This window comes from Saimiri boliviensis, chromosome 1, assembly GCF_048565385.1.
Source record: "Saimiri boliviensis isolate mSaiBol1 chromosome 1, mSaiBol1.pri, whole genome shotgun sequence".
NCBI classification, from domain to species: Eukaryota; Metazoa; Chordata; class Mammalia; order Primates; family Cebidae; genus Saimiri; species Saimiri boliviensis.
In genome coordinates, this window is record NC_133449.1 from 287,854,436 (window position 1) to 287,873,442 (window position 19,007).

At 38.3% G+C, this 19,007-nt stretch overlaps 1 protein-coding gene across 4 annotated transcripts in view; it reads left to right on the forward strand.

The window, feature by feature from the left end:
* The window catches only part of DNAH5 (dynein axonemal heavy chain 5), a 358,938-nt gene that overhangs the window by 261,260 nt on the left and 78,671 nt on the right, over positions 1-19,007 (forward strand). For all 4 annotated transcript variants that reach the window (XM_039471819.2, XM_074387173.1, XM_003932490.4 and 1 more), the window contains 6 exons: positions 5,221-5,452; positions 7,072-7,186; positions 7,437-7,613; positions 10,416-10,619; positions 12,369-12,548; positions 16,063-16,200. In XM_039471819.2, coding sequence (XP_039327753.2) covers positions 5,221-5,452; positions 7,072-7,186; positions 7,437-7,613; positions 10,416-10,619; positions 12,369-12,548; positions 16,063-16,200 — 1,046 coding nt within the window. The remainder of the gene's footprint in view (positions 1-5,220; positions 5,453-7,071; positions 7,187-7,436; positions 7,614-10,415; positions 10,620-12,368; positions 12,549-16,062; positions 16,201-19,007) is intronic.

Sequence of the window (19,007 nt, forward strand, 5' to 3'; positions counted from 1 at the left end):
TTTTCCTTTTTTAAAGCTTTTGGTGAGAAATTATCTGTTGATATTTTAAAAGATGCAGATACTCAGGTCTCATCCCTGACCTGTTACATTAGAACATCAGGAGAACCCCAATTCAGGGCAGTAGTTTTCAAACTTTTAAGAATGTTTTATGCAGAAGAGCCTTATTTCTCAGTAATACCTTAAAAGTAGTTTTAGTATATAAAATAGTGAAAAGTAGATGGGGGTGGGGGGAAGGAAGTGTTCTGGAGTCTCACCCTCTAACTCCCCACTTCTGCTGCCCTCACCACTGCCTCTCCAGCTCTGTAGTACCCTGTCTGAGAATGACTGATTAACCTGTGTCTTGCCCTTTAGAAAAGGAGAAACTGAGGATCATGAAGTTGAGGGGTTGCCATAGGTGGAAAAAGTTAGTAGGATCAGTACTGAGACTGAAACCTAGGTTATCTATCTATCTACCATCTATCTATATTATCTATCTGTCTAAATATCTATCTATCTATCTGTTATCTATCCATCCATCCATCTATCCATCATCTATCTATCATCTATCAATTGCCTGTTTTAAAAACAAATTCTTATCTTCTGGGGAAGTTTTATTCTCAGCACATCGCTATTGACAAAAATGGTTTTCTAATCTGTGGCTTTTAAACAGAGAATATTTTAACATTTTTGTAATGTAAATGTACAGCACAGTTCTGTCTTTTGTTTTATAAAGTTTGAGAAAAGACCAGTGATTTAAAATTTAAAGTCCCATAAAAATGTAACTATAACTGGAGGTAAGATTTTAAAACTCAAGTAGGATATACATGCAGAACACAGATCAAGAGTATTTCAGAGCTATATTAAAGTTTATTATGAAATGCAGTTATCAATATGCAAATATTTCATAAAATACTCTGTAAGGTGTTATCATTAACAGTAAAAGTAACGATTTCAGGTGACAAATACTGTAATATGCCATAATTAAGATGATTTAAATATGAAGCTCTTTTTGTTAAGTTTGTATTTCAGTCAGCTCTTCTTTTGTAAGACAAAGGTCTTATTAAATTAACAAAGGTTCCTCCTTTGTTAATTTCTTATTGTCCCATTCTTTTAGATCTTATCACACCAACCCAAACCAAGATTACATAAAGGGCAGGGAAACTTCTTTCTTTATCCTCAGTCTCTAGCAAATATTCCGACCTTCATGCATGAATGTATTTGTTCGTTCATTCAAAACGCATATATTGAGCTTCATGTTATTGGACAGACTCAAGACAAGACAGACTCATCAACAGATGCATGAGAGTCTCAATTATATACTCCAGAGCTTCTCCCCAGGAAAGCTCATCCACAGCCTTTTGTATAATATGTGCCATCAATTTTTTATCTCAAGTCTAGTCTGTCTCCTGGCTTGAAATCTGTGTATTCAGCTGCCTGCCTGGTCCATTCTTATGGATGCTTCATAAAAGTAGTAGAGGAGAGGTTAGAGAGCATACATTTAGCTTTTTGTTTTTTGAAGCTTTTGGTGAGAAATTATTTGTTGATATTTTAAAAGCTGCAGATACTCAGGTCTCATCCCTGACTTATTACTTCAGAACATCAGGAGAACCCCTTAAACATCTGAAACTGAAGTGGTTCTCCTCTGGTCTCTCTCTTTCAGGAAGAGCCATCATGCTCATCAAACTAGACAACCTGAGACCTCTTTGTCATCAACACCTCCTCTTTCTTCAGCTCCGAAGTCATATCCATCACCAAGTCCTCTCCCTTTCATTGACATCCTAGGCCAAGCTATCATTGTGGCTCCCCTGGAAAACCCAAGTGACTTTCTAATGCTATCTTCACCTCTTTCACCTGACTCCTATCCATTATTATCCAGAATAATGGTAAAAACACAAATACAGTCACATTGATCTCTGCTTAAAACCTTCCATGTCTTTCCATTGTTCCTAGGAAAAAGCACAGCCTTTGGTATGGCCTTCAGGCTGGGAAGAGCTGACCCTACCTACCTCCCTAGCCTCTCCTGAGGTTCTTTTTCCTTCCTGCTCTGTTTTCCTGGATTCTTGAATATGCTTCTTTGTTTTTTTGTTGTTGTTCCATGCAGTGCTCTGGTCCTCCCATTTCTCCCCAGCCACTCCTCCTTTGTTTAGATCAGGCATCCCCAAACTATGGTCCCCTGAGGCCATTTATCTGGCCCCCGCCACACTTCAGGAAGGGGCACCTCTTTCATTGGTGGTCAGTGAGAGGAGCACAGTATGTGGTGGCCCTCCAACGGTCTGAGGGACAGTGAACTGGCCCCCTCTGTAAAAAGTTTGGGGACACCTGGTCTAGATAATGCTGGCTCAGCCAAATGTCATCTCTTCAGGAAAGTCGTCCTTTTCTTCGCTCTGTTTCCCCACTAAGCCAGATCCCCTGGTATTCCTTCCATTGCACTCTGTACTTTTCCTCCTTAGGACTAACCACAGTTGGTAATTTATATGCTGAGTTGTGTTATTTATTTGATTAATGCTTACTAGACTACAAACTAAATTAATGTCCTACTAGACTAAAAACTCTCATGAGGTCAAAAGTCACACAGCCTTTGTTCACAATTTCAGCAGCTACTGGAGTTTGATACTTACGACATTGAATGAATGGATCAGACTGTGTAGAAATGCCTCACCTTTCTGTAATATGGGCCTGACTCACTTGCAGTCTTTCTCTAGTTCAACACAAACCTCATTTTCCCCCTTCAGATACACCTCTTTGCCCTCTGACATGCTTTAATCATCCTTATCTTTTCACACAATTTTCTCTATCAAGAATATTCTTCTCCATCTTTTTTATTTGTGCAGGTTCCAAGGCTTAATCAAGATATATCACATCCTTCAATCCTCCTCTGTTCACTTAGGAATATTGAAATTTCCCATTTTCTTGAACCTCCTAAATCTATAACACTTATGCATTACATAATTTACCTGCACATTTAAATGTTTTTAAACCTTTTGATAACCAGTAAGTCTTTGTGGGTATGGCTCCAATTTAGTCTATTTACAGCCTGCATGCTATATAATATTTAGTACCATGCTAGTCATTGTAATGGATAAAATAATTAAAAGACATGAAACATGGTTTCTTCAGTAAATAGAAAATCTTGTTGGGAAAACTAATGTTCCCACACTCAAAAATAACCAATATTAACCTGCCTAATGTTAACCTGAAAGAATACCATCTGTGAGTATTAGAAGTGCTTATACACTTAGGGATATAGTGTTAGTTACTATTTTTATAAAATTAGCAATAAGATTTCTAGAAAAACTATTATTTTAGCTGCCTTAAGGATATTGATTCTGAATTAAATTATTATCTCCAGCTGCATCTAGAAACAAATACATCATTTGTTTGTGTTAGCATTTCATTTAGATCATAAGAAATCTTCCAAATAAAGCAAAAGTATTACATTATTATATGTTTTTCTAATTTAAAGACATGCCTAAGGCTAATAGTGGATTTTGTATTATTTTAACAATTTATAAATATCTTTGAAAAAAAGTGAATTTTTATATGTATGAATTTAAATGGACTGAATCTGTTGATGAATCATTTAAAGAAAAATATGCTTTACTTTATATTGTAAAATCCCTGGAGGTAGCCCCAAAACTGGCATTGCTGACTTGATTATGGGATATTGAAGATGACAGAAGGGTTTCTGGCCTCTTGACTGAATCTCAGCAGGCATGGGTCACTTAAAGAGGGAGTGTTCTGCTTCTTTCCGTAACCTTTCCTGCATCAGAGATCCTGGGTCTGTGGAGAAATATGCTTAAATCCATTCTGTTTTTATTTTCTTTGATGTTTTGGAGAGACAGAAAGACAATTTGCTATGTAAAGAGTAAGGTCACCATTATTGGTACTTTCTGTTTACATAGGAAGGAAGAAAATCATTAAATGATAAATATAAGGAAGTTTTCACAAGATGGGCGCTTCCCCGAGAATATCCCCTAATGCCAAGTAATGCATTTAGCATTGTGCCTGGCACGTGGTAGATATCACAGCCACTGTGGTTAACACCTACGCAAAATGTGTCATAAGTATGAATTTTTCTTATGTTTCCAGTGCCTAGACTTGAACTTCTTAGAGTTTAAACTGTTCTTTGTACTGGTTTGTTAACTAATATGAGAAAACATGACTTTTGATTATCTTAATTATTACCTTTCTGTGTATGGTAAACTGTTTTTGTCACCAAGCTGCTGAATTGTCTCTCTTATTTGCATAAATATAAATACTGCCCCACAATAACAGCATTAAGAACTTTATTTAGTAACAGTACTGATGGTGATAGTTTTTATGTCGTTGACTTGTCAAAGCTTGCTTACTTGATTCCTTTCATTTCTCTTCCATTTTTATTGACCATATTTCTCTTTACAATACTCATATACACAGGCTGTTTCTTCTGAGACACATACAAATGGTTGTGATCATTTTAACTGCGTTATGTGTGACTCTTGTGAATTACTTGGGGTTGAGACCAAGTTTCATGTTCCTTTTTCATTCCCTGGTGCCCATCACAGTGGAGGCTCTGCAGCAGGCATTCAGTGCATGTGGTGATTGATGGGCCTCCTTGGTGCTATGGCCTATTCACACAGCAGGGAAGGCTGTCTTAGAATTGTTCCCCCATTTGGGACTGTGGGGAAGGTAAAGGTCTTCAACAGCAGATTTTTTACCCAAGCATTATAAAAGAATGCTATAAATTAGAGCTGACCACAAATTACCAGCTCAACATTTAAGAACAAGATGACTCTGGCATAAAAAAATTTAGTGATGAACATTTCTACATGCCAAATGCAGTCAGAGCCAGGGATAGTAAGGGTATGACAGGTTCTGAGTGACAAAATAAGTGACACTGTTAAATATGAGTACCAGGTGGACACTGATTTCTGAGTTATTTGTACCATTTGTCCTTATGTAAACCGTAAAACAGGTTGGCTGCTGACCAGAACCTGCAGCTGTGTAGAAGAGACATCTCTGTACAAGCACTAGACAACAAAGAGTGATGATAGGCTTAAAGTTTCTTTTTATAGTTTTATACATAAAACAGAAAATAAAATTGTTGCTGTTATAGGCCTGGGGCCACAAATGCTGACATAGATCTGCCTAGCTGGGGCTACCAAAATGGCATGCATTCCTAAGTTTTAGAAATAAACAGTTCGCTTTTAAAAGGGTAATGTACATTCATATTTCACACACTGTCATCTTTATTGTCTCTAGTGTCTGAACACTTACTCGCTTCCTATGATATTGACTGCACTTTGGAAATCAAGAAGGAGGTGGTCCAATGCATGGGCTCCTTCCAGGATGGGGTGGCCGAGAAGTGTGTTGATTATTTCCAGAGATTCCGACGTTCTACCCATGTGACGCCCAAATCATACCTCTCCTTTATTCAGGGTTATAAGTTCATATATGGAGAAAAGCATGTGGAGGTGCAGACCCTGGCCAAAAGGTAAGTGTGATATTCATACACAAAGCTATATTAAAGCCGTGGCTGTTAATCAGAGACAGATTTGGCCCAGTGGATATTTTGCCATGATGAGAGACATTTTTGTGTGTCACAACTGGGGCAGCAGGGCAGGGAAGGGGTACTGCTGGCATGTGGTGAGCAGAGGTTTAGGGATGCTGCTAAATTTCTTGCAGCGCTCAGAGCAGCTCACTGCTGGGTCTGACCCAGTGACAGATGAACAAATGCACTCAGACACAGATATCCAGCGAAAGAGCAGGCTTGGGGACCAGGCCACTCACAGACACTGAGGAGGGTGCTGTAAAGAGTCAGCAGCCGTAGTCCCCTAATGACAACGACCTAAAGCAAACACCATGTGTGGGTAATTAACGTTGCTGACTCCCCAAGTAGGGAGCAGTTATGCACCTGTGGAAGATCAAAGATCAGTCTTAGGACCACATGACTAAACAAGCTCTTTAGATTAAACTTCCCTGCATTCCCTTGTTATCTGCTCTATGCAGTTAGCTCACGGTAAGGGGATTAGGCTGTCTTCAGCCATAAAATGCTCCCAAGGCTTTTGCAAAAACCTCCTGGCCTTCCAAGAAAGTTTGTGTCCTTTTCCTACAATTTCTCCCACCATCCTGACTGAACTCCTACAGGCCCTCACAACAAAGAATTATCCAGCCCTAAAGTGTCTGTGGTGCTGAGATTGGGAAACCCTCATCTACAGCCTATTCCTTGGTTTCTAGGGCTTTATTTGCTGCCCAGGATAAACGGTTGCAAGGTTTTTATGTGGTCTGCTGCTTTCTATAATATTGAGTGACACCAGGATAGAAATAATAGACCTGGAAGGGAGTTGAGAATGCAGACATCCCTTCTTTCCTCTCTCCTCTTCTCACCCTTCTCTTCCCATCCCTTCTGTTTGACTGAGCAGGAAAAGCCAGGTCGATGCATATATTCACTGCCTAAGGAGTACCCCTGCTTCTCTGAAGTTTCTTCCAAATGCCACTGCTCTGCCCTGTGCTTTTCTGAACAATCAGATCATCTGCCTGAGCATGACCAGAATCAGCCGGGGCAAGGAATCCCTAAGTGGGTGATTACACGAAATGACTCTGAGGGGTCCCATCTTTATAAGATCATGTTACTTCAGGTTTAGGCAGGCAGCTAGTTCCTCCCTACAGCCATTCTGATGGCTTTAAATTTGTTTCTTTTTTAAAGCCCACATTGTTCTTCTTTTAACTTCATTGACCTCTTTTGAAAAACAGGCATTATTTTTCTTCCTCTGACAGGGCTTCATGGCTTTGAAGTCTATTGTCATTTAGCTTAATGTCATTAAATACGTTTCCTACATGACACATATTCTAGCCTCACTGTTGTTCCTAATTTCATGGTGCATGTTCTAGTGGGTTCACGGTTCTTACATGTATTCTGTGAAGAACATACATGTTATTGGTCTACAGTCAAGCCTGGATCTGTATCCTTTTTGCTAAGGCCTCTTGGGTTTGCTACTTGCATACACATAATCTTCAGATAGGACCATTGCTACTCATTAGTGGACCAGTACTTGAAAATTGCATTCAAGTCTTACACATTTTAACATTGCTTGCTTGGATTTTCAATCCCAGAATGAATACTGGATTGGAAAAACTCAAAGAAGCTTCAGAGTCTGTTGCAGCCTTGAGCAAAGAACTGGAAGTGAAGGAAAAGGAGCTACGAGTAGCCAACGATAAAGCTGACATGGTGGGTGGGCATTTACACATGTGCCATATTCCTTTTGAAATCCTAGTTCACAAGTGTTAATGATTTATGCCTATCCACTGGCTATAACTATGAAAGTATGCATTAATTTCCATTGGAATAAAATATTCTTAAATTTATGTATAAAATACTGGGTAAGTGGACAAAATCACCAAATCAAGGTAAAAATGTACGTTTTCAGCTGGTCTTTAATACTTTTTGATGAAGTGTTTTTTGCTTTATATTGAATTAGGTCTTAAAAGAAGTGACAATGAAAGCACAGGCTGCTGAAAAGGTCAAGGCTGAGGTACAGAAGGTCAAGGACAGGGCCCAGGCCATTGTGGACGGCATCTCTAAAGACAAAGCCATTGCTGAAGAAAAACTGGAAGCAGCAAAACCAGCTTTAGAAGAGGCAGAAGCTGCATTGCAGGTGCATCTTTGTGATATACCAGATGTCAACTTTAGAGCCTAAGAGGCAGACTAAGGCTGAAAAGTTTAATAACAACAGGGACATGCTGTACTGGTTCAGACCAAAGCTCTATCCGCTGGAGTGATTTCAAGTAATATTTTCTGCTTGAGACTTTGTTAGCTCTTTATAGGTTTTGCATATTCCACTTAACATCTCACTCTCTTCACTCATGAACGACGGGCAGTGCCATATACTGGTGGCCAAGAGTCCTGGGTCCTCATTTCAACTCTGTTGTCAATAAGCTATGTAATATTGGAAAACTCACATCAACTTTCTAAGGCAACATTCCCTCACTCATTCATTGAGGTCATTGGAGTAGGTGATCTGTAAGATACAACATTTTCTATCTATAAATTACCCAAATAAAGAACTACAGATCTGATATAGCTCATTAATGAGAGTGTTTGAGCAGGCTTCCAATACAACTAAACAGTACAATTGCATATTAGTCTGTGTTCACACTGCTATAAAGATACTAGTGGAGACTGGGTAATTTATAAACAAAAGATGTTTAATTGACTCACATTTCTGTATGGCTCGGGAGGCCTCAGGAAACTTACAATCATGGCAGAAGGTGAAGGGGAAGCAGGCACCTTCTTCACAAGATGGCAGGAGAAAGAGCAAGGGAAACCGCCACTTTTAAATCATCAGATCTCCTGAGAATTCACCCACTATGATGAGAACAGCATGGGGGAAACTGCCCCCATGATCCAGTCACCTTCCACCAGGTCCCTCCCTTGAGATGTGGAGATTACCATGTGAGATGAGATTTGGGTGGGGACACAGAGCCAAACCATATCAAATTGTGTGGCAATACACTAATCGCAAAGTTGCAAAGGAGGTTGGATTTTGAGAAAAGGAAATGTTTAGTGAACTAGGCCACAGCTTAAAAGGCTGGTTGAGTTTTGAAGACTCACTTATTACTAAGAAAGTTCCAGGTATATACAAATTCTAACATTTTGACATCAAGTTACATAAATCTGTGTAACAAATAAAGTAACAAACCTTACTTGGGCAAAGAATGTGTTTCTTCCTGTTTCAATACTAATCCGACTTTAACCAGCTCAGAGCAAAAATAAAAAATACCTCCAGATGTTAGACAACTGTTCTATTGCCACAGCATAGAGGAGATTGTATAACAGTCATATTTCTTGGCCTGCAGAAAAAAGAGGAATTTAATGTTTAGGTGAAACAGGTTGAGTTTCTGTCCCCACTTCAACTTCTTTTACCTGGATATTTAACAAAGCTGAGCATCATTCAGTTTGAAAATTATTTTTGAAGCTGAAGTAAAATAAGCATACCTAGCCCTTACATTTTATGTAACTTTAATTTGACCCTACCTACTTTTTCCACTGGCTGCTGTTCCATTTTTCTCTTTTCTTTTATAGCTACGCACCTCAAATAAAGGTCTATCTGCCATTTCCAGTTCTCTCCCACACATTAGCCCTAACTTCCAGCTGTCTGGCTTTCATAAATGCTAGTATTAATATATTAAAACAGGCCAGGCATAGTGGCTCACTCCTGTAATCCCAGTACTTTGTGAGGCTGAGGTGGGCAGATCACTTGATGTCAGGAGTTCGAGACCAGCTTGGCCAACATGGTGAAACCCTGTCTCTACTTAAAAAGAAATTAGCTGGGCGTGTGACATATGCCTGTAGTCCCAGCTACTCAGGAAGCTGAGGCATGAGAATCACTTGAACCTGGAAGGAGGAGGTTGCAGTGAGCCGAGTTCATACCACTGCACTGCAGCCTGGGTGACAGAGTGGACTTAGGTCTCAAAATAAAAAAACAAAGAAGGAAAACAAAACTACACACACACACACACACACACACACACACACACACACTCCTTTTCAAAGTATGTGGTTACATTCCTAATTTACCAAGTTTGGTGTTTTTTCTTTTTTCCTCAGTCCTGGAGAACAGATCATTCACTTTTATGACAAAGTCATTGGTTACCATCTTTTGATAGAAAGGAGGCAAATACAAACTAGATGAATGTTTTGAAGATCTGGAAGGAAAGAATATGTACTATTTGTCCTAGAGATAGGGCTGTTTCCAATTTTTACATTTTTTCAATACTTATTCCATAGTGAGTTTGAGGTGATTGAGCAGTTATTATCAACCAAAACAGGTGTACGTGACTATTAAATAATTTACTTTATAAGAGTATCTGTACTAGAAATGGAATGGAACTTTTCTAAGAGAGAGCTTGTGAAATTCATATTGCTCAAGTCCTTTCATTTAAAGGTCAGTTCCCAGCTAAGAAACCTCTAATTATTCAATCTGTCAGCCCTGCAGCTACCCTCTGGTGTCAGTCCACAGTGACGAGTCTGAGTTGTTGAAGAGAGGCAGGCAGATTCTTGACCTACATAGCTAATGAGTAAAAAAGCACTGCAAATACTGCAGCTTTCCTGGTTTTGAACCTCAAAATCTACTTATGTGCTGAGTATTCTTTTTCTTTCAGATTACGCCTTTCTTTTTTCTGGCACAGAGCCATCTGTGCACTTTTAGAGAAGTCACAGCTCCGTGTCTGCTTGCCAACATTTCTTTCCTCTCACTGCTAGTTTGAATAGTAGAAATTTGAAGTTGTTGGGACATGGTGTTTCTTTGGGATTAAATATGCATCTAGACCCCATGGCCGTGCATCTAACTTGAAACAGTTTTCTGTCCTCTGTTGAAATAGTAGCATTTGGACATGCAAGGTTTGCTTGTTTTTGCTTTCCTGTCTGAGGTTGGGTGATCCTTCCTTTCATCCCACAGACCATCAAGCCTTCGGACATTGCCACGGTCCGCACCTTGGGCCGTCCCCCTCACCTCATCATGCGGATCATGGATTGTGTACTGCTCCTGTTTCAAAGGAAAGTCAATGCCGTGAAAATTGACCTGGAAAAAAGCTGTACCATGCCCTCTTGGCAGGAATCCTTAAAACTGATGACGGCAGGGAACTTTTTACAGAACTTACAGGTTGGTAGTTCAGTGGTGATGGGCTAGGAGGGAACTCATTCTTCACTGGTGTATGAGTCCTTTGGTAGAATAAGTTTCCAAAAAGAATTCAGTCTACATTACTTGTTTTTTTCAGAGTAAAACCTTCTCTTTCAAATGTAAGTTACTGTAAGCATTAGTTTTTCCTGACCGATTTTAGTTGTATTAAAGCATCATCAGTATTATGTATACTTCAATAAAAGTTAAAAAATATAATTTTAAGAAAACGGTGAGTATGTATATATATTATAGTCATACGAATACAAATGTATACAAATATTTGTATTTTGCAATTCTCAGTAGTAATTAATTTACATCTTTATTTTATGAGATAAAACTTAACATGAAATAAATGCACAATTTTTAAATGTATAGCCTGATGAATATTTACATATATTTGTACCCATTTGTGAACACTGAAAGAAAAATATGTATTTGCAGACTCCAGAAATCTCTCTTGTGCACTAATCCAGTCAATAACCTTCCTTAAGATAATTGTATTCTTACCTTTATCCAGATAATTCGCTTTGCCTGTTTTGAAATTTGCATGTATGAAATAATATTGTATGAACCCTTTGGTTTTGACTTCTTTCATTCAACATGTCTGTGAAATTCATTCGTATTGTTGCAAATGACAGTCTTTCTTTTTTCATTGATATATAGTTTCCTAGTATATAAATGTGCAGTAGTGTGTGTGACAAATGTTTAGCAACTGATTCTTCAGGGAGAAAGGAAAAAAAGAAATGAAAAAAAAGCTCTGATTTGAAGTTTTGCCATGGTGTAAGTACTCCCATGATGGCGATTGTAAGCTACTAAAATGATGTTGCTGGATCTAGAGTTGGGAAGAGCTGCATGGTAGCCTGATATTGTGCAGTATTTCCACCATATAGATACGATAGTTGTAAATGACCTTAGAAATACAGATGATAGTAAAGTGTCGTTTAAGAATTAGAAAGTTATGAGCTCTGAGTATATTTTTTGCTTGACATATCATTTATTTAATTCTGTTTATATATCTTATTTTTTAATAATGGCTGAGTCTAACAACCTTGCAGAATTCCTGGAAATTTAACAATCATTTCTTACAAGCCTATTTGAACCAGCACCAGTGTGAAACACTACTGTATGGTTCATTTTGTTTGTCCCTTGTACTACTGATGAATTTTGGGGTAGGTATTAATTTTGGCTATTATAAATAAAGCTGCTGTGAATATTGGTCATTTGGTGGCTGTAGTATGCATTTCTGTTGGCTTTATCCTCAGGAGTGGAATTTCTGGAACTTACACACATTTAATCAGTATTAGTAAATATATATGTCCTCAGACTGAATAAACCTGTGTGTGTTTGTTTTTTACTGTGGAATTTATGGGTTTGTAATTCAGCTATTTAGGATTAATGACAAAAAATCTTTATTGCTTTGGAAATTCTAATAGTCATATTAGTGTTCGTGACATAAATAATTTACTCTTTCCCTGGATTTCATGATACTTAGTTAGGGTCAGTATCTTTCCTAGAGAAGACAAAGTGTACTCTAACAGACTGGTTTGCTATCATTTCTTACTGTACTTTTACCTTTAGGACTTTTACCTAATATCTTAAAATAGTGACAAAATATAATGCCCTTCATTTATTTGTGATTGTTCAGTAGTTTCAGTGACATTGAGAGCATGACGGAAGTATGAATTCATGGAAAGAAGTGTTTTGACTTAATTTTACTCTTTTCTTCCATAGCAATTCCCAAAAGACACGATCAATGAAGAGGTGATAGAGTTCTTGAGTCCTTACTTTGAAATGGCTGACTATAACATCGAAACTGCTAAACACGTCTGTGGAAATGTAGCTGGTCTTTGTTCCTGGACGAAAGCCATGGCTTCCTTCTTTTCTATAAACAAAGAAGTGCTGCCTCTGAAGGTAAGCTTCCTAGGCAGACCTGGGTGAACGTGCCTGGGAAGAGTCTCCAGGTCACTTGGTCTTATCTTTTCACAGGAGCACATGTGCCTTTGGCTTCTGGTGTTAGGGCACTCAGGTCCACGGGGGAGCGAGCATAAGAAAGGCCAAGCATGGTGTTTCTTTTCCCTTCCCACTCCCCTCCCCTTCTCCTTCCCTCCCCTCCCCTCCCCTTCCCTTCTCTTCTCTCCTCTTTCCTTCCCTTCCCATCTTCAGAACTGTATGAGCCTGTAAGCATGGATGGACTCTTTACAAGGATGCTCCCTACAAGTCCATTGTGGGCTGTTGGGTGTTTTCATCTGCAATGTAAACTTGAAAAAAAAATCCAAAATGCTACCAATTATAGCAAACTGTAGCATAGAATTCTCTGATGATATTTAAGAACTTTATCCAGAGAATCCTATGAGTGAGGTAGGTTCAAGACAGAAAATGCTGAAAGCTGGTCTTGGCTTGGCTTAAGGGATGACATATTCCTCCCTTTTCCATTTGTTTCATCTCTTAGGAAAGTGACTGAATATCATCTATTTGTTATTTAATGTAACTTTTTAGACAATGTTTTATTTTTCCTTTGCATAATTGAATCCTTAAGCTGCATTTTTGCATATTCTCCTACCATTAAAAGGGTCAGTCTTCAGAAAATGGAGAGGCAGTGGAGAGCATGTTTTTTGAAAATGGAATACTGATGTCTCAGAATCGTATCTCATGGCTAGATTGATTATTTTGCTTTTGTGTGAGTCTCATCTCTTTTAATCTTCAACTACATTCTACTTATACTTTCAACTACACAAGAAACTTAACAATCATGAAACAAGTAATCAAGAGTGGTATAGAGTTGCAAGTCCTATTTTGTTTCTAGTTGTTATGATACCAGGACCATTTATTCAGCAATTGAGGCTCTTGAGGTCCTAGGACAGCCTAAAGGAACAAAGAGTCATTTGAGTCAGAGAATTTCCAAGCAAATAATTGATATCATGCTGTTTGAAGCCATGGATATTGTGACTATTGAAGACTTCATCATAGCTCAAAAATGGACAATCAAAATATGTACCCCATGAATATGTAAAATTATTTGTTAATAAAAAATAAAATATTGGAAAAAAAAGGACAATCTGATATTGGCTGAATTAGAGCCATTATATAAAGTGAAAAGTACAGGTCATTCTTTGCACACTTTTATAGTGGGTAACTATGCGTAGTGTCTTAAAGAGAACTACAGTTAAATTCATGATATAGTTTTTTCTGTAATTGTAGTTATTTTAAGTAGATAGCTGAAATCGTTAGAAATGGGCGTTCTGTACAAGGCTTACATTAAGAACAATGAGATGTCTTCCTCTGTGTTAAGTGCCATTAACATTTCAGCTTTCAGCTCCTCTCAAGACAATCTGGGTCCTACAGTAGAAAGTGAAGGGAACATTACCAGAAGTGAGAACTTTTTTACTTGCTCCTAGAACCTGTGCTTTTCTTTCTAAGGTCCTCCTATCTTCTTATAAGTATGTAGCATCTTGGACCACTCAGCTTGTCGGGTTCCTTTTATGTTAGTCAGAAAAATACATGCTGTTACATAGATCCAGGTTCACTGTGTAGGTAGGAGTAGAAGAAGAAGTGAGTACAGATTATCACCGGATGGTTCTGTTGACTGTAATAAGAAATACAGACCTAGGCCTTTGACTTCCCTTCTTCCCAGAAAGGTTTCACTTGCAAACCCCTGCTTCTTATATGAGGAGAGGTCAAGGGAATTCCCTAAACTTCCAAGTGGAATCTCTTAAACACTAATTAGTAATGGCCCCACTGAGGAGCTGTTATCTTTCATCTTGCAATTCTTATAAATGGGCTAAGTGACTTCTAGTAGTGAATAAATTCAAACAAATATGAATTATAGCAATAGCAATTTAGATTCTATTCAAGTTCCTTATAATGAGATTTCTCCTTGAAAAATTTATGAAAATCATTATCAGTACATATAAGTAGAATGTTATAAAAAAGCAGAACTTAAATATTGGACATGGATAATAACAGTAACAATATCTATTGTTTATTGAACTCATGTTTATGTATCAGGGTTAGACTTGAGATTTTACATGTTATCTTACTTAATCCTCACAAAAAAATCCAAGGAGTTAGTTTTTCAATATTTTAATGAAGAAACTGAATCTCACAGGGTTTAAGCAACCTGCACAGAGTTCTACTTAAGTTGAGAAATTAATTGGGTTTGAAGGATTTTGGTTAGCAATTGCTTCATTTAATAAAAATGTTGTTTATTTATTGGTGAGTAAAGTACTAGAAACTGTTGAGAATCTTTGGGTTTGCAATAGTTTGTCATTAGCAGGTGAATTTAAGTTTTAAGTTTCTTGACATGGTGACCTGACTTGTTCCTTCCATGTTTGAGCCATGGCAACGGTTGCAGCTTACAGCAGAGCTGAGGAAAGAATGTTGCACCAGTCAGGTCCTTTTTACATGCAACTTTTAAGCCATGCTTTTGCCCATCACTGCATCTAGTCAATTACAAATCTCTTCAGTATTTCCTTAAAGCTTTATTCTGCCAAAAGTTGGAAGCCTGAAGTTTTGAGATAGGAAAAGAATTTACCTAAAAAATGTTTAAAAAATAATCTTTTCTTAAATACTTCAGAAAGAATATACCTTCTAGTAATGGATCAACCCATGAAAGTCAATATTAGTATTCTGAAAATTTAAAAGGGAAAAATTTAGTTTCAAAAAAAATGTTTTTAAAGGCATGAACTATTTTTTTTACATCTCATCTTTTGCTAATATGCTTTTGCTTAAGTCTTTTGATTCTATCTTTATAGCTTCTTTAAAACAAATACTTTTAATTAGTCACAGCTCAAGGTGTCAGATATGCTTTCCAGAGGCAAGAAATATATTAAAACGACAGGAATGATGTCAAGACCACCATGATATACAAAACCTAGATATTTATATTTAGTAAATAATTATTTTCCATCATTTATTACTTTTTAATATGATGAGTCCTGCTAGGCAGATAGTTTTAAATATGTTTTTTTCTATAACTCATAATATTATAATGTTTTATAATTTGTCTGTACACATTAATATTACAGTCTGCTCTAGGCAGACTATGATCCATGTGCCAAATCTAGCCCACCACCTATATTTGGATGGCTTGTGAAATCAAAATGCTTTCTATATGTTTAAATGGTTTTTGAAGAAGTACATAAACAATAATTTCAATTTTGACTCTCGGCCCAAAATATTTCCTATCTGACACTTTAAAAATATATTTGCTGATGAATTTTCTAATGAACTGTAACTTTCTGCTTATACACATTTATGTTGGGTTCACATTAAGATTTGTTCTGGACTTAATGTGATTTGAAAGGATTCTGGAGCTGGAACAAAGAAAAAGTATAAACACACGGTGTAGCTGAGTTCTAAAACCCTGAAATGCAGAAAGTTTTGAGGTTGACTACCCATGTTTTCCCTCTGTGCATGTCCTGTGCAGGCCAACTTGGTGGTGCAGGAGAATCGCCATGTCCTGGCCATGCAGGATCTGCAGAAAGCCCAGGCCGAGCTGGACGACAAGCAGGCGGAACTTGACGTGGTACAGGCTGAGTATGAACAGGCCATGACTGAAAAGCAGGTAACATGCCCTTTGTCATGTCAGGGACTGTCACACATCTACATGGCTATCATAGGCTCTCATTGGTTTTCTACTTTATTTCTGCGAGAGTTTGGGTTCTTGTGGGGATTCACTGAATTTATACATAATATATACATAGCACATAATGGACACCAAGGGTCCTTGGTGAGATGGCAGGATAGTCAGTCAAGATGGCAGTCAGTACTGGAACATAGCCATTCTAAGTGTCTTTATTAGTGGAGATGGTAATGATGACAACATCTTGTGTAGTAGCTTTTTTGTTATGTTTTTCAAATCATATCCTCCCATTTAATCTCATTTAATCTTTGAAATAACTTGCAAGGTAGGCAGGGTGGATTTTTATTTTCTTGAGACAAGGTCTTGCTCTGTGTTTCAGGCTGGAGTGCAGTGGCATGATCATGGCTTACCGCAGCCTTGAATTTCTGGGCTCAAGTGATCCTTCCACAGCCTCCCAAGTAGCTGAGAATACAGGCATGCAACACTATGCCTAGCTAAATTTTTGTAGAGACAAGTTTTGGCCATGTTGCCCAGGCTGGTCTCGAGCTCTAGGGCTCAAGCAGTATAAGACCCACCTCGGCCTCACAAAGGATGGGATTACAGGCATAAGCCAAGCCACCCTAGTGCCTTGCCTATCTTTGTTCTCATTTTATTATATAGTCTCTTAAAGATATGTCTTCTGCAAGCAAAATAAAAGCTTTTGAAAGCTTGAAAGAAGTAGCATTTTTGAAAAATATCTATTCATGTCCTTTGCTCTCTTTTTAATGAGATTTTTTTTTCTTGTGAATTTGTTTAAGTTCCTTATAGATCCTGGACATTAGACCTCTTTCAGATTCATATTTTGCAAAAATTTTCTCCCATTCTATAGGCTGTCTCTTCACTCTGTTGATAGTTTATTTTGCTGTGCGGAAGGTCTTTATTTTAATTAGATCCCATTTGTCAGTTTTTGCTTTTGTTGCAGCACTTTTCAAAAAAAGACATACATGCAGCCAACAATTATATGAAAAAGAGCTCAATATCACTGATCACTAGAGAAATGCAAACCAAAACCACAGTGCGCTACCATCTCACACCAGTCAGGATGGCTATTACTAAAAAGTCAAAAAACAACAGATGCTGGTGAGATTGTGGAGAAAAAGAATGCTTATACACTGTTGGTCAGAGTGTAAGTTAATTCAACCATTCTGGAAGATAGTGTGGCAATTTCTCAAAGACTTGGAAACAGAAATAACATTTGGCCCAGTAATCCCATTAATGGATATATACCCAAAGGAATATAAATCATTCTGTTATAAAGCCACATGGGCGAGTATGTTCATTGCTGCCCTATTTGCAATAGCAAAGACATGGAATCAACGTAAATATTGGTCAGTGGTAGACTGGATAAAAAAATGTGATACGTGTACACCATGGAAGGCTATGCAGTTGTAAAAAAGAATGAGATTGTGTCCTTTTAGGAACATGAATGGAACCAGAGGCCATTATCCTTAGCAAACTAACACAGGAACAGAAAACCAAATACCACATGTTCTGACTTACAAGTGGGAGCTAAATAATGAGAACACATGGGCACATAGAGAGGAACAACAGACACTGGGGCCTGTTGGAGGGTGGAGTGTGGGAAGAGGGAAAGGATCGGGAAAAGTAACTAACGGGTACTGGGCTTAATACCTGGGTGATGAAATAATTTGCACAATAAACTCCCATGACACAAGTTTGCTGTGTAACAAACCTGTGCATGACCCCTGAACTTAAAATGAAAATTAAATTATACAAAAGAAGTAGCACTTATGTGGGTTTATACACCTATGTTTCGTGAACTTCACTTATATATGGAAAAACTGACGGCAGTTTGAAAGAGTCTACTTTGGAAGGAGTGTTAATTTCCACCATTTTGAATGCTCACTTGTATCAGGAAGCTCTAGTGAACACAATGAAAATATTTTACCTTCACACTTTATGTGTAAATTTTAACATTAATTAATTCAGCAAGTTTTATTGTTTTTGAGCATCTGCTATTTGTTAGGTAAATAATCCTGGGACCATAGAAGAACTGTAAAACTATGGCTCTAACTTTAAAACTTGAATTTTGACAAATGTCCAATTCTTTTTTTTTTTTTTTTTTTTTGAGACGGAGTTTCGCTCTTGTTACCTAGGCTGGAGTACAATAGCACGATCTCGGCTCACTGCAACCTCCGCCTCCCGGGTTCAGGCAATTCTCCTGCCTCAGCCTCCTGAGTAGCTGGGATTACAGGCACGTGCCACCATGCCCAGCTAATTTTTTGTATATTTAGTAGAGACGGGGTTTCACCATGTTGACCAGGATGGTCTCGATCTCTTGACCTCGTGATCCACCCGCCTCGGCCTCCCAAAGTGCTGGGATTACAGGCTTGAGCCACCGCGCCCGGCAAATTCTTTATTAAAAAAAAAAAAATCTGGCCATGCCTACAAGGAACTTCTGAACTTGATCTTAAGTCATTTTTATTGCTCTTCTCCCTCCGTAGGACTCCATGAAAGTCCAGGGGTTTGTGGGCCTCACAGAAGGCAGGAGGAGGGCTTTCAATCTGCGGCTCACTGTGGCCCAGGTCTGCATGGCTCACTGAACGAGTGTGTGTCCTGGCTACGCCCCACACAGGACCCAGTGCCTTTGCTCAGGGTTCAGCTTGCCTAGGACTGCTGAAGAGCTAGTCACCTCTCTGGGACCTAAGAGAGAGTGGGCCTGAGGATGGGGGTACTACTCAGAGAACCCAGTAAGTTCCCTGTGCTCCCCTCAATAGGCTGGGGGGAAC